Source organism: Diuraphis noxia, unplaced genomic scaffold (genome assembly GCF_037042655.1).
Source record: "Diuraphis noxia isolate RWA-SAM2 unplaced genomic scaffold, SU_Dnox_SAM2 contig0002, whole genome shotgun sequence".
In the NCBI taxonomy this organism is placed as follows: Eukaryota; Metazoa; Arthropoda; class Insecta; order Hemiptera; family Aphididae; genus Diuraphis; species Diuraphis noxia.
The window spans coordinates 24982066-25007957 of NW_028301712.1; the positions used below are offsets into that span (position 1 = coordinate 24982066).

Below are 25892 nucleotides of genomic sequence, written 5' to 3' on the forward strand. Positions count from 1 at the left end.
TCTAATGGCCCTTTGCTCTGCGGGGCACAGTCGCACAGTGCTGTGCACCGCCTGCACTTATGATTTTTACGGCACTGACAACCATACTAAGTTTTGTTTAGTAGTGGTTTGGTTAACATTTTGTCAAAGAATAAATAGTAAAATAAAAGTAAACATTTTATGAATTTTAGTCTTTTATTTAAAATAATTGAGCAAAACAAGTAGTAAATTTATATTAAATAAATTAACATTAATGTCATGAAGTCATGTCATATTACCATTATTTATTAGTCATGGAAAACTAATAATGTCATTATTTGGTAATGAATATATATAATATACTAATATTTATATTTTAATTAATTTTTATGTTATACAAACAGTTAAAAATTAATTAATTGATTAATTAACATTAAAAAATAAAAAAATAAAATGAAATGAAATGTATAATTTTAATTTTTTACATAACAACAAGTTGTATTATTTAGTAATTTATGTTTACTTATAATAATAATAATAGCAATAATTAAAGGTGAAATTTCCAATCTTATTTGTTGATAAATGTGTATTTCATGCATTTAGTTCAATACAAAATTAGTTGCAATAACCCTTAAATAATCATTTACCATTAACAACTTAATGAAATGAAGAGTAAATAAAATTAATAAAAAGAAAGTCCTTTAAATGTACACCATGACAACAGAAAATTATTCACTGTTATCTTCTTCCTTGTTCTTCTCAGACTTCTTTTTCTTCTTTTTGTGACGATGTCTAGACCCACTTCTACTACGAGACTTGTGTTTCCTAGAACGCTTTTCATGACTACGACTACGAGAGCGATGACGATGAGACCTGATAAAAAGATTTATATTTCTATGACTGCCCCAAATTTGAGATAAAGCTAATAAAAATTAATTAAATAATATGATTGGAATTACTTGTGTTTATATTCCCTCTCTTCTTTATAACTTGTTTCTGGACTTTCAACACCATCACTAAAAATTTGTTAAATAATAATATTACTATAATTTAATACATTATTATTAAAAATAAATAAAAACTTACCTTTCTCTATGTCTGCTACGTTCCCTATCTCTGTCCCTATCACGTTCACGATCCCTCTCCCTATCTCTCTCACGGTATCGATTACGAGTCTCACGATCTCGTTCATATGCCCTTTCTTCTGGTTCTTTTTTAACTCGTGATGCATAATATTCTTTATCTCTTACCAAATCCTACAAAAACACTGTTATAAAATTGCTATAAATTTACAAAGCTACAAATTATTTTACTGGTCTTGCTTTGTTGTATGAATCTCCATTTGACAAAGTTGGAATGTTTTCTATACTTTTTACGTTTGAGTTCCAGCTCTAATTGGACAAAAAAAATATAAAATCAGGTGTTATAGAGTAGATCTTATGGTGCACAGAGGTTATAAATTAGATTTAATAACTAAATTCAGTAATGACAGAAACGATTGATTAAAAGACCCTAAATTCTAAGCAGATTACACATATTTTAATACCTAACTTAGCCATCCCATGATGTACAATTAAAATAGATTAAAATAAAATGTATAAAAAATGCTTAAAGGACTATAGAACTAAAAAAATCCTAATTTTTTTTATTGTGTGAAAATGTAGTGCTTAAAAAAAGAAAAATTTTGGTGGTATAAAAATTTTTGTCGGGCAATTGCTTCGGTGTTTATTTACAAGTCGCGTAACGTCATAAAATCACACCGTCCGCCGGGCCGTATCTAAAATACACGCATTGTAGTTATTTCGCTTGATTAAGATAACTATAGAGAAAAATTGATAAAAGGTATAAGTTACTAAAGTACATTTATAAAAAGGTTATAAATTTCTATAGATGATCATATTATTTTTACAGTATTAAAATTTGTTTCAGGGTAGTTTACAAGAACAAAGACAGACAATTAAAATAGAAAAAATAGAAAATATATTATATTAAATAATCTTATACATTTTTAATTAAAGTTTAAACAAATGTGTTATTATAATTTATAATTTATAGTTTAAGAACTAAAATAAATATGTAAAATAAACCTCACAATAAAATATACATAGGTACTAAATCAAATAAGGTAGGTTCATAAAATTGAATACAGGTAAGTATATAGTAGGTTTATAGTTTATACTACAATAAAACAACTTACATATTTGATATTATTTTTTTATATAGCATATTATTACAAATTATAATGTTAAATGTTTAATGGATTGTATTAAGTAATAGATTACACGAATTACGTGTTTTGAAAACCAACATATAATCCGTTCTCCTTAGGATAACGTTCACGTTTTTTTTTGACCACACATGATGGAATAACAACTCTATTCCCTATAGAGTATAGACTATAGTATAAAACAAACACAATAAAGAATAAAATATCTGGAAACATGGAATAATGACAAAAATTATCGAAGAAGCTGAAAAAGAAATTTTACCACAGCAATTTGATGTACAAAGAGAATGTAATGACTAACATCCCAAAAAATGTTATCAAATTTATCCAACACTTCGCCTTCCTTATGAAGAATTAAAATCAAACAGATATTAAAGATTTACCTAAAATTAAATTAAATTAGCTAAATTAGCTATTATTATATATTATAATAATTCAATTACGTATAATATACCTATTGTATTTTTGTTTGAATTAATATATTTTATTGTAAGGTTTTTTTGCATATTTATTTTAGTTTTTAAACTATAAATATTAAAATAACACATTTGTTTAAACTTTAATTAAAAGTGTATAATATAATTTAATATAATATATTTGCTATTTTTTATATTTTAATATTTTGTCTTTCTTGTAAACTACTCTGAAACAAATTTTAATACTGTAAAAATAATATGATCATCTAAAGAAATTTATAACCTTTTTATAAATGTATTTTAGTAACTTATACCTTAAATCAATTTTTCTCTATAGTTATTTTAATCGAGTGAAATAACTACAACACGTGTATTTTAGATACGGCCCGGCGGAATTTTATGACGTCACGCGTTTTACGCGACTTAATAAACACCGAAGCAATTGTCCGGCAAAAATTTTTATACCACCAAAATTTTTCTTTTTTTAAGCACTACATTTTCACACAATAAAAAAAATAGGATTTTTTAGTTGTATAGTCCTTTAATTACTTGATTCCATTGCATATCCTGAGTAGGTTCAAATGCATTATAGTATGGATCCGGTTCGTGAGGATAGTATTCTGGTTCATAAGGCACATTTATTTGTGGAGGACCAAATCTAAATCATATATATTTAAAGATTATATTAACTAAAGTATGTTTGATTATTTAGAATATTCATATTTACCCAGGGGGTGGTATAGAATTTATAGAATTTTGAATCATTGGTGGAGGTACATCAAAATTTGTTGGAATTATTGGAGGTGGTACAGATAAATCAGGAGTTGAAAAATGTTTACGGCTGTATTCTCTTCTCTCAGCTGTCATAACCTAAATATATAATTTGGTAAAATTAGATAAAAGTTAGTATTAACTATTATTAAATTTATCAATAAACAAGTTCCAGCAAAAATATATTATTGAATTCAACAAGTATGGAAATCATTGACATCACACTGTATAATTATATACCTCAATAGTGTTTTCCTTTTGTGGAACATTTGGTGTTTGAAATTTTGCACCAGATTTAACATCCAAAGTAGGAATCATGTTATTATTTGTAGCACTTAAAGAAACTTGTTGATTATGCATAGCCAATGTTGACATTCCAACTAATGATTCATTACATCGCATTTTTCTTTGACGTTCACAATATGCCAACCATGTGTTTTCATTAAATCCATAATTAAAATAATCTTAAAAAATATAAAAATAAATACTTAGTTAAATACTTGCCACTTGTGTATATATTTTCCAAAATCGTACAAAACGAATAGTATTTTACCAGTGATATCTGCACCAGGCTTTAACCATGGTTTTTCTTCAGTAGTTTCAATAGAATACTCATGAGCAGGGACACCATTTATGGAGCCCATATTTTCAAAATCTTCGACATTGAATTTTCCTTGATGCTAATAAGTATTTTATCATTAAAAAAAGTTAGAAAACCTACTTGATAATAATTGTATTAATTAATTACTTTAAAATAATTTCACAAAAATAATACAATTATAAAAAATGTATTGTTTGTAAAATTAAAATTCAGAATATATTATGAAACCATTAGTCTGATTACAACATACTTTGAAGAGTAAAGATTATTTATAAGTTATGGCACTCATCTAAAAATTAAATAACTATCTACATTCAAGAATAAATATGATTTTATTTGTGTAACACGTACAACTGCCATGCATTCACTTGCAGGCACACCATTATAGTTTCAATTATCATTCTGCAACCAATTGACATTGCAAATTATTCTTAGATAACTGAAAATCTTATTAGTTATTTTATCCTAAACCAAAATAATTATTTCAGCACTGTAGTAAGACTTTTTATAGTTACAGTATGACATAATGATTACAATCTGCTGTAATGTTACTATACGTTAAAAAAAAAAACTGCAACATTTTGGTTATTGACATATATGGTTAATAAGGTTTTCATTTTTTAAATTGCCATATTATATTCATATAACTATTAATTAGTATTCACAGATCCAATGATCTGATGTGTTCCTGACTATGAATAATTTATATCACCAAATCAATAAAATATTTATTCTTAAGTAAAATGAAATATTAATGGATTGAAAGGTACCTATAAGCAGCAATTATTTTTTAATACTTTTGACAAAATACGGATGTTAATGTTTATGTTACTATATAAATATTTAAACAATTTTTCTTGCTTACTTTATTTCCAGATGACATTCCAGGAATATTTGTTAATGTTAATAAGTTATTTCGTTTTAAATTTATTCCAGCAGTCGATGGACTTGCATTATTTTGTTGCGAAAGGGATGCCATATTATTTTCCATTGAAGACAATGTAAAATTGCCAGCTGCCACAACAATGTCATCATCACTATCTTCTTCACTATCTTCAGATGATATTTGTCTATCTTCATTAATCTCCTCAGCTACTTTTTCAGAATCATTAATGACTGCTTCAGTTTCAGTTTCTATTAGGTTAGTTTCAAATGAATCTTCTGAACGTTTGACAAGTACCTCTGCTTGGATTCCTGGACCACCTAAAAATGTTTCTGGACTTCGAGGTCGATTAGGATCCTCATCATCTAATTCTTTTACAGTAGGTGGAACATCTATGCTTCCTTTAATAAAATACCAAAATCCAAATTCAGATTCATATTTTACATTAAAAAAATATTAGGTGATCAATATAAATAGGAGTATGATTGTAAATTATAAATGTAAAAAAAAATATATTCAATTTATAAATTCTAAGAAAAACTTCTATACTAAAATATATGTTAAAATTAGATATTTAATAGTTACTTTTTTGGTAAAATAAAAATTATTTATTGTACCTTTTACCAACAAAACTAGCTTAAAAAGGTAAAATGTTGATATACAAGATACCATTCATTAAAAAATGAATATTATTTAATATTCTTTAATAGCTAATATGAATTAACTAAATTAATCAAAAATATTTAAAAATTAAAAAAAAGATTTGTTTAATGCACTTTAAATACAAATAATTTCAAATAAATAAAAATAAAAATAATACTTAACCTAAGCATAGAGTTTTAAATGTTACCTGGTCCAGGGTTTGCCAGGAATTCCATAAGACGTGCTTCCTACAAGTAAAAAAAAAAAGTTAAAAGATGTTTTTTTTACTAATCATTCTATAACAGTAGGTACCTCATCTTCTAAAATACCAACTGGTTCAGCTGGCTTAATATCTTCAACTAAAGCACCGGCATGGTCAAGATTTGAATTTGAATCCCCATACAACCACTGGTCATCATCACCGTTGTCAGCCATAGTTACCTCAGTCTTTGTATTTGCCATTGTACATTTAGTAATAAATACATTTCAAATCATTCTAATAAATGTTTTTTTAAATATTATATATTTCACAACATATAAAAAATATTAAAAGTTTTTACATCATATTATATTAACTGCTAATGTAAAATGAACACTTGAGTTTCCATAGTTGAACATTAAACTATTAAAGAAATAAAGACCAAGCTTAGTGCTTACTAAAGTATTCTGTATTGAGTGTATTGACACAAATTATATTATTATGATAATAATGTGGTACGTTCTTATCACCAAAGATTCAAAATAAATGTTTGTCAAAGAGGTTATAGTTAAATAATTGAAGTTTTGACGGAATAATCAAATTCAAAATAGACAATTTTGCACTAATGAACATGATGTCCATATATTTAATATTTATATGACTAATTTATGCCTATATTAATTATAGGGCAAATATTAGCAATTTATTAACAACAAATAATACATAATATACCATCAAACAATCATAAATCATAATATCACGAGTTGTCTTAATCATTAATACCATAACAAAGTATAAAGATAAGTCAGCAACATTGTGAATTGTACACATATGACATATCCCACACCTTTAAAATAGTTAATACACAATTAACTACATCGTTATAATATTATTGTTCTGTGACCACCAATTCACAATTTAAGATGTACAAATATATACAATATACATCTTAATTCATAGCGGTGACTATATCTGATGAACATTTTGGACAAAAAAAAAAATAGCGGCAAATATAAAATGGTTTTTGCTAATTTTTGAGGTTATGATTTATGAATGTCGTATCGAATGACAACATGTAGACTGTAGTTAAAAAAACGAGGGAAATTGAATATAATATTTATCTACGATATTATAAACTTCTAGACCCAACGTCCCTACTTAACGAACCAAGCACCTACTGATACCAACAGATACTGTCTATTGTTTTTTTTTTTATAGAAATTTGAATTCCTTAATCTGGTGCTTATTAAAATTTAGATAGTCACTTGGATACAAGTCTATACTTCTATAGAGTGTAGACACTATTTAGGTTATACTAATACTACTGTCTAGTGAAAATACTGAAAGATTACAATGGAATCACCAAGTATTAAAGCCAAAAATGAAATCGAAGTGGAATTCATTAATGATCAACTAGTTACTTTTTTAATAGACGATATATCACAAAGTACGTATGAACCTACGAAGAAAAAATTAAAACAGCATATTTCTTTAAAATAAATATAGACTATAAAATAAAAATAAATGACAAAAATCTATTTGCAGAAAGTCATTCAATCAGAAAAAAAAAACCTATTGAAGTCACCGAACATAACTCTGAAGTTTCAATAAAAAGCAAGTAAATTAAAATTATGTTTATTTGTATATTATAATATTAATATAAGTATCAGTAGTGTATTTGTGAGTTTTGAGTTTCCTCAAGATAAAAGTAATAAATATTTCTGTTAATGGTGTACCTACATATAATGTATAGATACAAATTGAGTAATTATAATATTTTAATTTATCATGAATCAATCTTTAAACCTGTAATATAGTTCAGAAATGAATTTAAATGTCAATATAACCTTCACAAGAATGATATACATAATATTTTTTGTGCACAATTCCTTGTTTATATTTGTTAAAATATTGGTGTATATATATATATAGTTTATAATTTATATTATGTTTATATATATTTATATGATTTTAACTATTGCATTTTAAAATATCTCATTTAGTTTAAAAATTTTAGGTAAAAGAACAAATAAACTATTAGATGAAAATATTCATGATGAAGAATTAAGTGAAAGTGAATCAGAAGTAACACTGAAACCGAAAGGTAATTTTTAAATGCAGGCCTGATTTAATGGAAAACTAACCTAACCTACTCATTTTTATAATTATTTACCATTATATACAGACAAGTTCATTTAATTTTTACTCACATTAAAAATATATACAATATGGAACTATATTCTTCTATTTCAAATTAAATTTAAGAATGATGGAGAATATTGTACAAATGTATCTATATATGTGTATATATGTTTGATATGCATGTAAATAATGTTAACTTCTCCTGGGGAAATAACGTCAAAAATCTAGCCGCCGGACCGGGAATCGAACCCAGGTCTCTCGCTTGCCGGGCGATTGCTCTACCACTAAGCTACCCGACCGCATAGACCTAAGACGCTATTATCCCCAAGTTAACGGATGTTTACATTCGACCATCCTGCGTCCTTCGATCGACGCTGGTCCTTCATCGCCCACTGCGACCGTTGCTTCACCACTTGATCACCAGAGCGCACGACCCGTTAACACAAACGCGATCGCCTCCGCAAGACCTCTGGCGAACAAGTCCAGGTCCCTCACAACACGCACACTGCGTCCTTCGGAACAAATCCCACTTCTGATGTATGTTAACTTCTCCCGGGGAAATAACGTCAAAAATCTAGCCGCCGGACCAGGAATCAAACCCAGGTCTCTCGCTTGCCGGGCGATTGCTCTACCACTAAGCTACCCGACCGCATAGACCTAAGACGCTATTATCCCCAAGTTAACGGATGTTTACAATAAATAAACAGGGTTCTATAATATAGATATTTAAAGTTTTTGTTTAATCCACAATCACTGCACATGGATCGCTCTTATAATATTATCAAATGCGTTTCTAAATGTACACATGTGAGTCAAGAATTATACATTTAAAGTTATAATAACTCACAAATTATCTGTCTGAAAAAATTAGATCAGTAATTATCCATCATTATTATGTTCGGACATTGTGCAAATTCAAATCAAGGAAATTCTTTTTCACTTCACAAAAAGTACACAAGGTTTTACTAATGGCTACAATTATTGCTTATTATTATTTAGTGAATAGTATTATAATTTTTTACAAATTTAAATTTAAAAGAAATATATGTGGGACCTAATTTTTTCTGGAGGCCTCCACATACCTAAATCCACCCCGGCTTTAAAGATAATGCCTACTAACAAATAGCCATTAAGTGTTATAAAATATTATTGTTTTTAGCATTATTTGAAGATGGAGATGTGCCAGGTGAATGTATGTTTAGTTTTCAATCCAAACAAAATAAAACACCAACATTAAAAAAAAAATATAGAGCTTCAGAACCTTACAAAAAACTTCAATACAACAAAGATGATAAAAAAATGTACAATATTCATTCTAAAGGTAACTTATCATATAAATATTAAGATTTGTTATATATCACTATACTACTGTTATGTCATAAAATATAAATGATTTGTAATTTAGTAGAATATTAAAGTAATACGAGGGCTAATTAAAATGTTCCAGAACTTTCTTTATGTACATTTATTTTTAATAGTTAAAAATTACAAAACTGTATCCCGTTCAAAGTACTCTTCTTTGGATACACATAGAAATTTTCTGGGACTAGAACTTGTGAATAGGGCGGCTGGGAAATTACTGTCGTCGTAATTTTGTGCAAAAATATGAGTGAAAAATGCACAGAGGCGTCGTCGTGGTGTAGCATCCATTTTCTGCCTGCCCATATTTCTGGTCTCTTCTTTCTCATAGCTTCACGCAAATGGCTTAAGGTTTCAAGCTCACGAAAACAATTGTTTCAACTCTAGGAAGGAACTTGTGGTAGATAATGACCTTATAGTCAAAGTAAACTATACCAGAACTTTTTTATCAGCCCTTGTATATTTAAAGAAAATTAATGTCATCATTGTAGTGTAAAAAGCATATATTACAGTAATGCTCAGACACGGTACAAGAATGTAGGGGAGTAAGGGTAAATTTAAATTTAAGAGGATGTGGTACCATGTTTTGTCTCCATCTTACAATGTACAACATAGCAAATTTTATGTAAATAATTAAATTTACTATGTTAATTTTAAAATAAGATAGTAAATAATTGAATGCAATGAAAAAACGATTCTGAATTATGTCAGTCTTTCTCTTTATATTTTTACCTATATGAGTACATTTTGTTTTATATTTCTATAGTAATTAGAAATGTTTTTCATAATACCCCATTGTACTATAATTCTGTTATTAATATATCAATATCAACATACCATGTATGAATTTATTCATAATATAAATAGCTTAAAATTGAACTGAATTTTTTGAAAATGTCATTGTGTATAGTAATTAATATACCTAATGGTAATAAGTTTCAAGTCCCTATAAATTTTTTTTGATTAATTCAAAATTAAATGATATATAATAAAACTACAACAAAGTAACTAAAATTATTTAAGGTAAATATCAATATCCTTGAAATTTTAAATGTCAATAATAAAAGTGTCTAAGATCTAAGATCTTAACTTTTTGCTTTACTTTAGGTGCCTTGAAAAACCACTGTAACGGTTGTAATAAAAATGAATTCAATGATATTAAATAATTATATATAAAAAATGATTCTGACCAAAGACATTCTGCCTAAATTACTAAATGTATTTTATGACATTGTTATTAAAGTAATTTATTTCGGTCTAGGACATTTCAGTGTGGCCATTTCGGTATATGGCTGTATATTTGGCGTAGAGCCATTCTAAAAATTAGGGTCACTATATATAGTGAGATAAAAACTGGGTACTTGTGCTTTATCGCGATTACTTCATATTATGGGTTATTGCGAGGCCATTTTATATGCGATTCTATTTTTTCCAGTGTCGTTATAAAGGCACTTATCGCAATTTTTATAGACTAGCTGGGTAACTTTTAGGACACTTAGTTAAAACCACGCTGTCACGTGAAAGACTTTGGGGATCGGCGAAATGGAGAAACAAACGTCATAGAGGTACAGCGTGACACCATTTAGAATCTTACTTGGCAGAGTTTATGTGGAGGAATACTTATCATAATGAAGATAAGTTCAAAGTTTTATTTAATAGTATTTCAAACCATTGGCCACCACAAATTGACTTTTAAATTTTATATTTTATATTTTACTCGTAATTGTTGACGTATAAATTTGACATATTATTATTATATTTTATAATTATTATCATATTATCAATAAATACATTGATATTAGCTTTGGGTAGTTTTGTATTATTATAAACGTATTAAAAATATGTTGCGTTTGAAATCAAGGTAGTCGCGATAATGCACAAGTGAAATCAAGGTAGTCGTGACGAGTGGGCAGTAGTCGCGATAACGCACAAGTACCAAAAACTGATATATTATATCAGTACAATGTAATCAATGCCAACATTATATTAACTAAACGCAATTAAAATCATGTAATGAAAAAATTACTATGCCTAAATGTCCGAATCTAATTTATTTTACTATTTAGCATTAGTAAAATAGTACTAGTAATCAGAGTGATACACGTTTGTTTATCTTTTTTGTTTTAGGTTTCTCTGATGATGAAATTGAAGTTGAATCAAAAAATTCAATTAAAAAAACACCTAGAACAGCTACATCATTTAAATCTGAAGTCATAAATGAAGTATCAGACGATGGTGATAAATATGATATAATATTATGTGTAACAGAAAAGGTATTTTTGGTATATTAATTATATACAATCAATAATTTTAATGTTACAGACTCCCCAAGAGTAACTGATAGTAAATTTGGTTATGAAACACCTAAAAAAATGAAAAAATTACATTCTATGAAAAGTTCTGAACATATATTAACCAAAACACCTAGAACGGTCCGAAAACAGATTGCAAAAGGTTTATATTTAATTTAGTTATATAGTTACAAAAAATTATTTATTGAAAGAATTGCTTATTTATCCTTTTTTAGGAATAGCACATCAAAAATGCGAACAACTTAATGAATTAAACGATTCAGATTACAGTATCAGTGATTCTAGTGACAGTGATTCTAGTATTCATACTAATCTTAAAACTGTTCAGCCAGAGAACACACACACTTCTTTAAGAAGATCTACTAGACAGAAAGAAGTTCCGTTTGTAAGTATTTTTGGTGAATTGTAATTGCATATTTGTGTTTTTACTTAACAATATATTTTCTAGATATATAAATCAGATGAATATTTTTTATCCAAGTCTGCTAAATCAGTGAAAAAGTCTAAGACATCAGACAATACATTGAAACTGTTGAAAAACCCTGTTTTAGACAAAGAACAGGTTGATCAACTATCCGAAAATTCTTATACTAAACATGATATTAAGTTAAACTCGATGTACAAAAATATTGTGTCAAATTTTCCATATTGGATGTCTTTACTAAGGTAACAACTATTTCTGATGTTTTCAAATTATTTTGTTATTCAGTATTTTGATTTTTTTAGGGAAGGTTTTAATTTACTACTTTATGGATTGGGTTCCAAAAGACAAATTATTAATGATTTTAGAATGTCTGTATTAGCGGAAGAGTCTGTTTTAGTGATTAATGGATTTTTTCCTGGGCTGACAATGAAAGAAGTACGTAATAGTTAATAATTTGTTAATTATGAATGCTTTTGATTTTTAATTATCTTATGTGATGATGTTTTTCAGATACTAGAATCTATAACAATTGATTTATTAGATCTTGAAAGTTGTCCAGGAAGTGCTGAACTCGCAATTCAGCTAATAGAAGAAAAACAAAAATTAAAGACTTCTGAACATATCTATATTCTTATAAACAATTTGGATGGTGTTGAATTGCAAAACTACAAAGCTCAGCACGTACTTTCAAGGATTTGTTCGTTAAAAAGAGTACATTTAATAGCTTCAATTGATAGAGTGAATTCTGCTCTAAGTTGGTGTTGATCTGTTTAAAATTTAGCTAATACCTATATATTGACCTTACAAATATTTTTTTTAGTGTTTGATAATACAAAACTTGGGGATTACAATTTTCTTTGGATGGACTGCACCAATTTTTCGCCATATACAGTTGAAACTAATTTTATACAATCCCTAATGGTTAAAAACATTGGAACACAACATTCATTTTCAGGATTGAATAATGTTTTCAAATCTCTTCCATCCAACGCTAAGAGTATCTTATTATTACTAATTAAAAATCGTATTGAAAACAAAAATGATAAAAAATATGGAGGTATTATATATATATATATAATATAATAATATATTTTATATTGCTCATGTTTTTTATAAAATAATTTACATATGAAATTAATCTAGGTGTTCCATTCTCAACCTTGTATCGTTGGTGTCGTCAACGGTTTTTAGTTAGTACAGATCTAGCGTTGAGAAGTCAGTTAACTGAATTTGTTGATCACGAATTAGTAAAATGGAAACGTGATGCTGATGTGCTCTATGTTCCTGTTGATGTAGATGTACTTACTCAGTTTTATAAGCTAAATGAAGAAGATGATGAATAAATTCAATGTTTGGTATAATTTTTTTTTAATTCCAAATAAAATATTGTTTAATATTTAAAATAATATAATATACAACATACAATAAAATTATTTTTTATATATTTAACTATTCTAAGATTAAATAATTATTTATTTGTGATCATTAACTCATATAGTTGTACAGAACATATTACTGACTAGATCTACATTCGAAAATTTTGAATTTTCTTAACTTATGCCCATACCTATAATAAAAAAGTTTTTTATAATAAATTGTTTAGAAGTTAATAACATGTTTGTATAAACATCAAAGATGGTTATTTCAAGTATCAACTTTTTTTTTTTTTGAAGATACTTAATTAAGATTTTTAAAGCTTTTTGATAAAGTTACACAATTTTAATTTTTTTTTTTTAAAAAGGATAACTATTCTGTAAAAAATTGTTTTTATTAAAAAAGCTTTAAACTCTTGAATTACTGAATCAGTTAATATACATACACGTAAAGAAGCATCCCAACTGGCAGAAGCTAATGCCGTTCCATCAGGTGAAAGTTTTATACTTGTAACTCTATTTTCATGTCCATACAATAAACTCACTCTTTCACATTTTAAGCTATCCCAAGCATTTATGGTATAATCTGTATAGCCTCCAAATAATATTCTCCCTAAAAACATAATTTTAACATTGTATTAATATAAATTATTTTAAAGGATGTTAGCACATTGTTTGTTTTCTCTCTGTCCCACATGCAATATAGACAAAACACATTTAAGCAGAATTAATTTTTATGTTTTTAAATAATCTTAGAGTAAACTCGTCCATAACAAAATTGATAAAGAATAATGTTTTTGAAGGAATGACATATCAATTTGTCTAAATATTGTCACAAAACAATTTAAACACCATTTAAGTTAGCAAAATTTATTTTAAAGTCAAATAATAATATAATGTAAAAACAAATGCCATACTCTCAAAAATATTTTTATTCTATAATTTGTATGATAAATGATTTTATCTAAGGTTACTAAAAAAACAAAAACAATTTCATATAAATGAAAATAATATACACCCAATATTCATAGGCGCAACTAGACCTCCAAAACGCGGGGTGCTATACTATTAAAAACATAAAATTGATGTTATTTTATTATAATTATAATAGTTAGATCTAAAATATCAAGGGGTGTTAAATTAGAACTCTGGGTTCTAAAGACCATTTTGCACCCCCCCTAGTTGCGCCAATGCCAATATTGTGTACTACTAATATTGTGTTTACTATTAGGAATTTAACTTACCACTGACTGAAAAGTCTATAGAATTAACTCCAAACAAAATACTTTCTTTTGAATAGACGGCAACTTCTTTGTCTGCTCTTAAGTCATACATTCGACACTAATAAATTAAAAATACATAAGACTATAAACAAAAAATAATAATGGTATTTATTACTGTAGAATCGTCTGATCCAGACGCTACAGCATCTCCACTTGGATGGTATTTGACACTATTTATGTCAGAAAGATGACCTTCAAATGATTGAACACTTTGACCAGTTCTCATATCCCACAAAAGTAACATTTTGTCACAACTCTAAAAAAAAACAAATATTTAAAAAGAAACATAATAATAAATTACTCATATTTTATGGTTAGGGCTAGACTCTGAGTAAGCATGTATTGTAATTATTATTTCAAATATAGTTTTTTGGTAAAATAATTTGGTTCATTATATTACTAAAAGTTCAGAGACTTTTTTTGTATATTGAATTCTTTTTATGAGTTCAATTATTATTTGAGATGATTATTCATTATTGCAATAGTGCTGATCACCTAACTGAAAATATCTATAAAAAAAATGTGTTTATTTTTAAAAACATGAAGAGTTTCAATTTGACTCTTTCATAACACAAATTAGATCCAGTTTGTAATCAGAAACCAAGCTCTACAATTATGTATCATTCAAAGAGCTGTGGTGTCTATGTCAAAAAATATATTATTTAATATTTCTTCAGTGACAATTTCATTAGCAAAATCTGTTTCCCGATACTTAGATTGGTGCAGCTTCTTAGCCAACTTTTTAATCATTGCATCAACCAAAAACTATGGTTAGCACATATTCCAGAACTCACAGAAATAGTTACTGTAACTGAATACAGTACTTAGATAACACAATCGGAATGAAAATAAATATGGATTGATAATGATTTCTTAAAAAAAAAATTATATTTATTAAAATGATAACTGGTGTATTTTAGAATCTTTTGGACTCGTTCCAACAGTTAGTACCATAGTTGTGCTCCATCTCTATGATACATGTTATGTACAATTTTTATTTAATTTTTGTTCAAACTGTAACTTTTAACTGATAAATGTTGATGTCAGGATTTTTTAATATATACATTACATTAATATTATTAAATACACAGACTTAATTTATATCTTGTGTCAACTACAGAAACTTTAATCATCAGTCGGTGTTAGTTTATTTTTGCAGATTATTATTACATAATAAATTTCTGTTATCTGATAAATTTTTTTCTTTTTTATACAAATGATAATTTAAATATTTAGTTTTTGCATATTAAATGGTTAAACTTATTTTGAGGTTTTTCAGAACATAAATGATATATGCAAGTATATTTTAAGTATGATGGTGAAAAGATTTATAAACGTGCTTTGTATACATTATGTAGCATAATAATACATTATAAATAGACTAGTTAAAATAAGATGAAGTATGAAAAAATACAAAAATAATAACTTACACCTGATATAAAAGTGTTGCCAATTTCTGATGGTGATAAATCAATGGACATTATGTCACCTGTATGACCATGGAAAGATTGTAACATTTGACCTGATTCAACATCCCAAAGTGCAGCAGTAGCATCTCCGCTACCAGTCAAAATCTTAAAAACAAAATTGAAATAATATTCAAATGTTATGTAAACTAACTAATATATAAACTATATGCTACCTGTTGATCTGAATTTGGAAATAAGCAACAAGACATGAAATTTGTATGTGTACCAACAGTTTTCTTTTTAGCAGATGGATCTTCTTCAGGATTAGATATATTGAACACTGTTACTTTGTTATCCAAACCACTTAAAATACAAAAACAGAATTTTTTTATTATTTAATATAATTTGTGGTCTGATATCTAATTTAAATGTATATATCAAATTATTAATAAGTGATAATCAATTAACAATAATAATAATCAGGCATAATTAATTTGGTTTTTCCTTTATTATTCAAAATAAAATTTATTACAAAAATCAATGATCTACCCTATACAATCTTACCCGCATGCAACCAAGTTGCCTGATGGCGAATAGGCACATGCCATCACCCAAGTTGTTGGCATTGTAACAGTTTGTTCTTTTGTAGATGTAAATGCATCCCAAATTAGTAATTTACCATCCTAGCATTTGTATGCACCAACACCAAGCAAGCATATTTTATTAAACACTTTTGCACATTTATAAATTTATAATATATACCTGTGAAGATGAAACAATATGACGTTTATCCGGAGACCAATCACAACATAGTATTTTAGCTTGGTTTCCTTTTAACAAACGTCTAGGTTTTATATTTAGAAATGTGACTTCCTCTAATCGTTCCGCAACATTTGCCACTATTACATAAGTTATCAATAAGCCAACAAATATTATAATTATATTTTAATAATAAACTAAGTACATGTCACATCATTAAGTTTTTTTCTTTCTTCTTCAAGCTTGTGTTTTAGGCAGTCAGCTTCACGACTTAATAATTCAACTGTTTCAGTTCGTGTATTTACGTCTAATGCCATGTCCAAATTCCAAATGTTTCTTAATGCAATATCTGCCAGTGGTGGTGCTACTGAATATGACTTACAGTCTTTCATTAAGCAAAATTGTTGAGTTGTTTATGTTCTATAAGGATTATTGAATATATTAAAATGATAATTGTTCTGATATTTTTTAACTATTAAATAGTAAAAATAAGTATGTTACGTTAATATTTAACTATAATTACTGAGCAAACAATAATTCTTACAAACTATAAATTATATTCATATATTCGTGAAAACGCTAATATACACAATAAAATTGAGAATATTTATTCTTGAAATATATCGTTGAGTTAGTTCAGAAAAAATAAAACCATAAGAATATGGTTACAAATTGACTCCCTAATTATGCAAAACTCAATTTTTCCATGCAATAATACATTTATTAAAAATGTAAGTTTTTGGAACTTTTACTATACTAAAGTTCATATTTACAAATCTTTAAATTTTGTATGCGATTTAAACTTTTTAAAGAGTATTCCGTGACAAACATATTTTAAATAAAAAACATTTTTTTAATGTAAATTGCTAAGAATATGATACCACTGATTTTTTCTTCAAATATGTACTATAGGCTTTAACTTCCATACCATGTACATAATAATTTATAATTAAAAACTATTTTTTATGTTTTGAGCAAATACATAGAAACATTTCTACAGCCACCCACATAATTTTACACAATTTTAATTCTCAGTTCCCTCTTCCTCCCCCCCCCATTTTTTTAAAATGAATTTAGCATTTTTTCTACGCCAATAATTAGCGAGAATTTGTATGACCTATTTCGAAAATGTTCATCAAAAGCCCAATTATTAAATTATAGTATTGGAAATGGGCTGGATTACTTCATGCTGTCCCTGATACCAGTCTGCACACATCCATAGTTATGTAACAGAGGCTTTAAATCTATTTTATATTTTATATGTAATATTATGGAGTATATCAAAAAATCATCTGTTTTGATGAACAGCTAAAAAATAATTTTGCATTTAAAATATTCTCTATAAATGTATAAAAAGTCAAAATACCCATTTAAAAATAAAGTTTAGAGGTTTCTCATAAAAATTCCAAAAACTAGAATTTCAATTATAACATTATAGGATTAATGAGGGAAGAGAAGAAGCCATGGTGGAGAATCAATTTGTTCACTTAATTAATATTTTATTTCCATCATTTATAAGCTAGAATGTTAAATTTTATTTTTAGTTATATTTAAAGTAAGAATTTACTATGTTAATAATTTAAAATTGGGTTGTTTTGAGTTACATAAAATATCACAAAAAATGAAGTAAGCAGAAGAAAATAATTAAATAATTAGAATTGTTTATTGTTTATACTTTCATGAGATAAGAAATAGATCAATTCAAATAATTCAATTATATTACTAACACAATTTCAGTTTATCTACAAACAATACATTTTGTTGTGTATGCAAGTTTAATTGCAAATAGAATGCTACCTATTTTTGAATCAGAAACCTTTTGTATCTACCAAGTACCAATGATTAAGAGAGATTATACTCTTTTCACTTCTTGTCGCTCATTGTTGCTTACCAGATATGCTGTTATATATTGTCCACGATAAGATATGTATTATTGAACTTTTAAAAGTTAGAAAAAAATATGCTAACAACTGTGAATGAAGGTAATAAGTATTTAAGCTATATTCTATAGTTTCGGTAGTATCAACAATTTTTAGTAAATATAATTTGAAATGAATAAAATAAGTATCAATACGATTAAGACTAAGCAGTGGCGTAGTTATGGGGGGGATGATGGGGACAGATCCTCCCCCAGAGCCTTTTTTTTATGTTTAATGCATTGACTTATATACTGATATAAAATTATTTGGTTATAAAATTACCCATATTATGTCATAAATTATAACCACGGTTTAATCCACTTATCAATCTTATACAGGATCGATTGAATGGATTAACTATGTTAGCTGTCACAAAAATGAACACATTGACACAGAGGAAATAATTAACAAGTTAGCTAAAAAACCAAGAAAATTGGATCTTATTTTATAAATTATAGTGTTATACATGTTTTCATTTTTTATTTTGAATAACTATTTTAATTTTAAATGTATTAGTATTAAGCACAATATATATTTTTTTAAATTTCTATTGCTTATTTTATTTATAGTGGGACGATAACAAGAATGGTGGGGAGATACTAAATTGTATAAGGTGTACTTGAGGTAATAAATAAGTACCAATTTAATTGTCAATTGTGTATATTATTATGTTTAAAAAATTAAAAAAACTTTTAGGGGTTGTGGAGGGCAAAGCCCCCCACTTTGTGTTTAGCCAATAAATTATATATCCCCCCCAGAATAAAATCATAACTACGCCACTGAGACTAAGTACAGGATATTTTAGATTATTAACACAGTGATCGGTCAAAAAGTCCGAGGACAAACAGTTCGGTATGGAAATAGTTGGACAAAGAGTGCGAATTTATTTTTTGATTGCCGGAAAAAAAGGCTGAAAATCCAAAATTGTCTAATTTGTCATAATTGTGTAATTATAATATTTTTTTTCTATATATATATATTTTATTTTATATTTTCTTATTCTTAACATAAATACAACAGAAATTCACTGGATTATGATTTTTAAGATAACATATTATACAATGAAAAAAATAATTTAAAATGAGTTATATGTTTTAAAAAATTGTCAATACAAACATTGATCCAAATATAATAATAATATGTTTAAAAAAGTTATACGTCTTAAAAAATCTAGTCTACAGTAATAATAATACAATAATAATATTTTTTTTAAAACGTTACGTATATGATATATTTACAGTTATAAATTAATAATTTGATATACGCATTACGTTTGCCAATACAATAATTATATATGAACTGACTATATATATAATGTATTAATATTACATGTGTATATATACCTACATCATAATATTGTATAATATAAGGTACATTATAATTATAAATGAAAATTGAATAGACAATTTTGTATTTTTGGCCTTTTTGTCCGACACTAAAAATGTGTTTGGACTTTTTGTCCGGCAATCAAAAAATGAATCCGGACTTTTTGTCCAACCATTTCTATGCTGGACTTTTTGTCCGGGAATCTATTAACACTACTCTATTTACTACAACTGCATTAAGTAGGGTCCTATACAACAAATTATCATTCATAATCATAATTGTGGTCAAAATGTGGATATAATTTTTAATACAGTACACCATCAATATATTAGGAAACTGGGTTGTTCATCAAACATTTACTGACCACAGTGTATCTTCATTTTTGATTAAGTAAAGAATTATAATTGTGGTTGAAATTTATTCATTCATTAACACTTAACAGTTACCCATCAAAAATGTAAGTTAATGTTATCTTAAAATTATAATACTTAAAGTTAAATTAATATTTGTGTTGTATATAAATACCATTTTTACCAGTATAGAATATTCGATTAACTATTTTTTATCCATTAACTATTATTTATTCAAATATTTTTGATTCTTTTCTATCTATTTTGACTTAATTACATTTATATAACAAAATTATAATTTTTCATTAAATTAATTAATTTGAAGGATAATATTATTACCTACTAATTAATTTTCTCTTTCCTAATTGCTGAGCAAAAATTGTATTATGAAAATAAAAACAATTCTAAATTAAATTTAAGCATTTATGAAAATATAATAAATAAAATAATATTAAATAATAGATATTTAACTATTTATTACAATTAAATATAATATTTTATGATCCGTACCGTCATAGTTTCATCCAAGTAGAGACAGAGAGAATGATAGAGAGTGAGTATATGAGTGAGTGTGTGAGAGAGTGAGTGCAAAGGGCAGAATCTATAAACGCTTACCTCGTTCAATTAATTTCCTATTCAGGAAAATCTTCACTGAAAAAAATCATTTCACCGAACCAATTCGAGAAAATTTTTTATATCATTGAAAATGAAACCCTCTGAACGACGCAAAGGCAAATACAGAATTTATAATCAATATACCGACTTGACCGTCAGTAGTTCAGTACAGACAAGCATACAACAGTCAGCCTGCGCCCTGCATTCCTGCAAGGCTGCAACACAGCTGGACAATTTTGAGTTTTCTCAGATTTTAATGATTTTGACGGTAATGATGGTATTATCAAAAAACCGTCCAAGCTGAGCAACATTAGACACCTTTATCAGCATTTCTCACAAAATTCAGTTTTTATCTATTCGCGTGTACTGTTTGGAGCACAGAACATTGGTTTGTGGTAACACAGAATATATGGTAATGCCAGTAACTTTACGGTAACTGGTAAACATAGATAACATTAAACGATTTCTTAAGAAAAGAAGTTTTTTTTGTCTTTTTGTGTTAGTTGCTGCTGATATTATATACAATTATGTATGTTTTTCAGCTATTGTATATTATCTTTATGTGTATCAAACATTAACCATATATTTGGCACACAGATATATTATAAAACTTTATATATTAGAGATGGGATTTTCAACTCAATAACATGAGTCAGTTCACTTGACTCAGTTCACTCAAATGAGTTGACTCGGGGAGTCAACTCAGTGAGTCAACTCCCAATTTCCATTGACTCCTATTAACTCCAAGTTATCAGTTCATTAAATTAAACAACTCTCGTATGACAATTCGTTTAAGAGTTACTTCAGAGTATATTAGATTATCTATCACTAAATATATGAACTATTGATTTATAAAAATGTATGAAGACCTTATTCAATATTAGTTTTAATTTACTAAATTGTTTCTGTCATTTAATGCAATACAATAATATGTCATATACTTGTGTATTTACTAATATTAAAATATTATACAATGAGGAATTAATTTGAACTTTTATTTTATATACAAATTTAATTTAAAATGTTATATGTGCCTCATGAGTTCTTAAGAGGACGCTACACACGCATGTGTTGTCTCCGTCTTACACGCGTACTACATCGCAAATTTTCGTTCTCTAGATTCAATAGTGTGCTGTTAGTTTTGATATTAGAGTGAATTGACCCATTATCAAACATTTAGGTAAGAACATTATCTGTGTTCTCATGTTGGTTTTTTACAATATTTTAATTTTTAAATGAGTTATGAGCATGTTAAGTGTGAATATTTGAAAATTAAAATAACTCATTTAAAAATTAAAATATCGTAAAAAACCAACATGAGAACACAGATAATGTTATTACCTAAAAGTTTTATAATGGGCCAATTCATCATACGCGTTACTAACATACCTTACGTAACGTATATGGTTACATATTAGAATAATATTATTGTGTAGTGTGTACTATCATCTTAATATATTAATTTATTATGTAGACATGTAGTATGTGTAGATTGTGGTGAAGGCGAATTGTCAGAGTTAGATGAATCAGTACTGAGTCAGTAAATCTAAATCCGTAGTATCACCCCATAATTCATGAATTGATAAGTGATAACACAAATTCACGAGTTGTAGTGAATCAGTGGTAACACTGAGTTATTGAGTCACTGAACTAAAGCAAACTGATTCAATTCGTTCAGTTCACTTAAAAGAGTCAACTCTTTGAATCAACTCACTCACGAACTACCCATCCCTATTATATATAACAGTTTACTGTTTAGCCACGAACCCATATCGCTTTTGATAAACAGAAATCCTATCTTTTTCATCTTATATTCTGGAATCATGATTTTAGATACCTACAGCTAAATTTGTCTAAAATAGTACAATATAATATAATTTATAGTTCGTGCTATCAGTTCTTTTATTTATTCATTATTTTATATTAAATTTTTATACTTTTTGTATTTAAAAAAAATGATTTATTATTAACTTATAACGAAATAATTCAATGAAAATTGTTATTTATTAACATAAGATTTCATTTATGTTCTATGTGCTTGTAATCGCCCAGCGTTCATAGTAAACTAAACAGTAAACACTAAAGTAATTGTAAATCGCTTTCAAATAATCAATCAATAAATAATAATTAAAAATATTTTACACATTCAATACTACCTCCAGTATAATCTATTGTTTACTAAAACTACTGGTCTTAACCACTGTAGTACTGTACCCAACGGAATTTAAAATGGAACTAACAGAAGATCAAAGGAAACATATAGAAGAAAATCGGAAAAAAGCATTGCTAATAAGACATGAAAAATCAAAAGCTAGATCAGCTGTACAACCTTACCAAAAGTATTAGATTTGTTTTAAAAATATGTTCTTTAATTCTTTAATTATAATGTGTATTAATAGCTTTCATACATCCCAAATTCTAATATTTAATTTAATTAATCAACGTTTGTTGAAGACCTATGTTACATCAGTCAAAGGTAGATAAAAGTCTTCAAATCACAGTTGCTGGACAATCATACGTAGACACTGAAGCTGGATTTCTGTTAAACGAGGATGATCTTTCAGATAAAAATAAACCGGTATGATAAATGATTGAGTTTAAAATTTATTGAGATGTTTAAACAACCAAACCATTTTTACCCCCAAAAAATACCTCTGCTTAACAATTTAATTTAATACAATTAGTTTGTAAATGTTAATGCACTTATTAACATAAAAATTTGTTAATATGTCTACATAATTGTATAATACATATTTAGTCATTTTCTAAATACTGCTGATAGGGCTCATAAACAGGGGTGTCCTTTGGTGAAGGGGTGCAGGGTGTACATTTGTTCTAACTTTTTTTTAAACTTCTTTTCTTTGGCCTGCCAACAATAAATACATCTAATTTTTTTCACTATATATATTTTTAATTTTTCAGTATTTAAAAAAAATATATATCATGCTAATATGTTTTTTTCTTTTAATTATATAACTATGTTGTACCATTGTTAGCAAGGATACCCTTACAATAAATTACAGGTTTTATTAAGCTAACTTATATTATGTATTTCGAGTGCTGTGAAAAAAATGTATAGATTAGGTTCGGTTTGGTATTTTATTATTGAGGTATCTGTAAATTTATTTACTACCGATAACCACAAAAAGTATAAATATAAATACATTAGAAGTACAAATTTGACTAAAATAATAATAATTGTGGTTTGTCAACATGATTTATATGTGACATTATGTTAAATAAACTATACTAATGTTCTTAAAATGTTATCTTTACTTGACCCCCCCCCCCCTCACCAAAAAAAGTGTTGTGGCCTGATAATGATTTGAAATGGCATGTAAAAATGTTTGTACCAAGAATAAATAAAGTTGAAATGATGCCATTGCTTGTAAATAAACCATTGAATGTTTATTGTTTATGGTTATTATTGAAAATCGAGATCTTAGTATTAATACATGATGCTAATTAAAATCATTTACCATACCATTATGCTGAATTTAGCATAGTTCAATGGACAATGAAATAAAACCTTACTGTTCAATAATAAACACCAATAAAAAAACATAAGATAAGTTTGTTTTACAAATTTATCATAAAATAATATATTATGCAATTTATTTTTTTGTATGGTCATTATTCATTTCTAGTTATAATTTTGTTTTATATAACATATCTATCTGTACTATATTTTATTACTTAATTATATTAACTGCACTTTTTTCCTGATAGGTCACACGCTAAACCTGGAAATCCTTGGTAGGTCAGATCCTATAAATGTGGTAACTTTTGCTTGGAGAAACAGCACATGCTTAGTTTGTTATTATTGGAGTTGACACAAGTATATTTTTGAAACTAATCAATATTTTTATGATTTATTTAATTTAGATAACACTAGCATTAATGCCTAATCCAATATTATCAAAAACTGAACAGCCTTTGTGTCTTGAATGTAATCACGAATTCGGTATTTCATACTTAATGACAAATTTTGATCATCCTGTCTGTGATAGATGCAAGTATGTAATATTCATATAAATTTAAGTTTAAAAAAATTAAATAGATTATAATTTAGTGTATTATTGTGAGACTTAAATATAATGGACACTGAAAATAAATAAATAATGTTTATAGATCTATTGTAGTAAGGTTAAATTGTCAATTTAAAAAAAAATTACTATTTATATTTCCCAATAATATATAATCATATTTTTTTTTTTAACAGGGAAAAATATGGGAAAGAAAAATTTGATTTAATAACCAGGACAGAAGCTAAAAAGGAATATTTATTAAAAGATTGTGATATTGATTTGCGCCCACCTCCACTTAGGTTTATTCTGGGCAAAAATCCACACAATTCCAGATGGGGGGAAATGAAATTATATCTTTTACTTCAAGTGTGTAGAAATAAATTTGATATATTAATATGTCAACAAAGAACATCTATGAATAATGTGTCATGCTTATAGGTAGAAAAAAGAGCACTAGAAGTTTGGGGTTCTGAAGAAGAAGTGGAGCGACAAATTGAATTAAGACAAGAAAAGCAAAAGGCATCAAAGTTAAAAACATTTAAGAAAAAAATCAAAGGTATGTATATAAGGAAGATATCTTAGTTTATGATTCATGATATGTTTATAACACCTATTTATTTCAGAATTAAGGATGTCTACAAGAAGTAGTTTATATACTAAAGTCACAAATGCTTTTCATCAACATGAATATGATACAGAAATATACAACAAAGAAGAAGATAATTATGAACACACTTGCACTTCTTGTGGATTTCATGAAATTTTTGAAAAAATGTAAATAATATTAGATTAGGATAAAAAAAATTTCAGTTTCTATTTAAAATAATTATTTTTGTAAATGATTCATAAATATTTAAACCTTACTATTTATATTTATTTTTTTTAATTAGATCATT

At 26.8% G+C, this 25892-nt stretch overlaps 4 protein-coding genes and 1 non-coding gene across 9 annotated transcripts; 2 read left to right on the forward strand and 3 right to left on the reverse strand.

Annotated features, from left to right (window-relative positions):
* Nucleotides 1-407: 407 nt before the first annotated feature.
* On the reverse strand, nucleotides 408-6190 carry LOC107163207 (uncharacterized). Of its 2 annotated transcripts, XM_015510498.2 has the most exons (12): nucleotides 6059-6190; nucleotides 5811-5994; nucleotides 5707-5746; nucleotides 4839-5257; nucleotides 3926-4052; nucleotides 3613-3836; nucleotides 3329-3471; nucleotides 3151-3259; nucleotides 1272-1349; nucleotides 1045-1214; nucleotides 918-974; nucleotides 408-831 (listed from the first exon to the last, which is right to left on the reverse strand). In XM_015510498.2, exons 2-12 carry the CDS (start codon nucleotides 5958-5960, stop codon nucleotides 687-689), a joined length of 1662 nt encoding a protein of 553 aa, XP_015365984.1. In that variant the 5' UTR covers nucleotides 5961-5994; nucleotides 6059-6190; the 3' UTR covers nucleotides 408-686. The 2 variants fall into 2 exon arrangements, with proteins under 2 accessions (XP_015365984.1, XP_015365983.1); XM_015510497.2 differs by having other exon boundaries at nucleotides 5811-6163.
* A 613-nt stretch (nucleotides 6191-6803) lies between these two features.
* Orc2 (origin recognition complex subunit 2) lies at nucleotides 6804-13383 on the forward strand. 3 transcript variants are annotated; one of them, XM_089219819.1, is made up of 12 exons: nucleotides 6804-7144; nucleotides 7243-7315; nucleotides 7701-7801; nucleotides 8999-9160; nucleotides 11326-11433; nucleotides 11521-11652; nucleotides 11726-11895; nucleotides 11959-12176; nucleotides 12237-12369; nucleotides 12445-12688; nucleotides 12755-12991; nucleotides 13078-13383. In XM_089219819.1, the coding sequence occupies exons 1-12, from the start codon at nucleotides 7051-7053 to the stop codon at nucleotides 13275-13277; spliced, it is 1872 nt and encodes a 623-aa protein (XP_089075945.1). In that variant the 5' UTR covers nucleotides 6804-7050; the 3' UTR covers nucleotides 13278-13383. The 3 variants fall into 3 exon arrangements, with proteins under 3 accessions (XP_089075945.1, XP_089075946.1, XP_089075947.1); XM_089219820.1 differs by having other exon boundaries at nucleotides 6806-7144; nucleotides 7243-7311; nucleotides 7715-7801; XM_089219821.1 differs by lacking the exon at nucleotides 6804-7144 and having other exon boundaries at nucleotides 7262-7315; nucleotides 7715-7801.
* Nucleotides 8066-8138, reverse strand: TRNAA-GGC (transfer RNA alanine (anticodon GGC)). Its single transcript has one exon. It is a non-coding gene; the product is annotated as a tRNA-Ala (tRNA).
* Gbeta5 (guanine nucleotide-binding protein subunit beta-5) lies at nucleotides 13286-21228 on the reverse strand. The gene is made up of 10 exons (XM_015510535.2): nucleotides 20969-21228; nucleotides 16964-17178; nucleotides 16762-16898; nucleotides 16564-16682; nucleotides 16233-16362; nucleotides 16021-16164; nucleotides 14706-14846; nucleotides 14552-14648; nucleotides 13754-13920; nucleotides 13286-13501 (listed from the first exon to the last, which is right to left on the reverse strand). The coding sequence occupies exons 2-10, from the start codon at nucleotides 17148-17150 to the stop codon at nucleotides 13490-13492; spliced, it is 1134 nt and encodes a 377-aa protein (XP_015366021.1). The 5' UTR covers nucleotides 17151-17178; nucleotides 20969-21228; the 3' UTR covers nucleotides 13286-13489.
* A 1292-nt stretch (nucleotides 21229-22520) lies between these two features.
* Nucleotides 22521-25866, forward strand: Xpac (DNA repair protein complementing XP-A cells homolog Xpac). 2 transcript variants are annotated; one of them, XM_089219825.1, is made up of 6 exons: nucleotides 22521-23307; nucleotides 23368-23546; nucleotides 24854-24984; nucleotides 25191-25362; nucleotides 25435-25552; nucleotides 25620-25866. In XM_089219825.1, the coding sequence occupies exons 2-6, from the start codon at nucleotides 23427-23429 to the stop codon at nucleotides 25772-25774; spliced, it is 696 nt and encodes a 231-aa protein (XP_089075951.1). In that variant the 5' UTR covers nucleotides 22521-23307; nucleotides 23368-23426; the 3' UTR covers nucleotides 25775-25866. The 2 variants fall into 2 exon arrangements, with proteins under 2 accessions (XP_089075951.1, XP_015365992.1); XM_015510506.2 differs by having other exon boundaries at nucleotides 22522-23307; nucleotides 23423-23546.
* The last annotated feature ends 26 nt before the right edge of the window (nucleotides 25867-25892 follow it).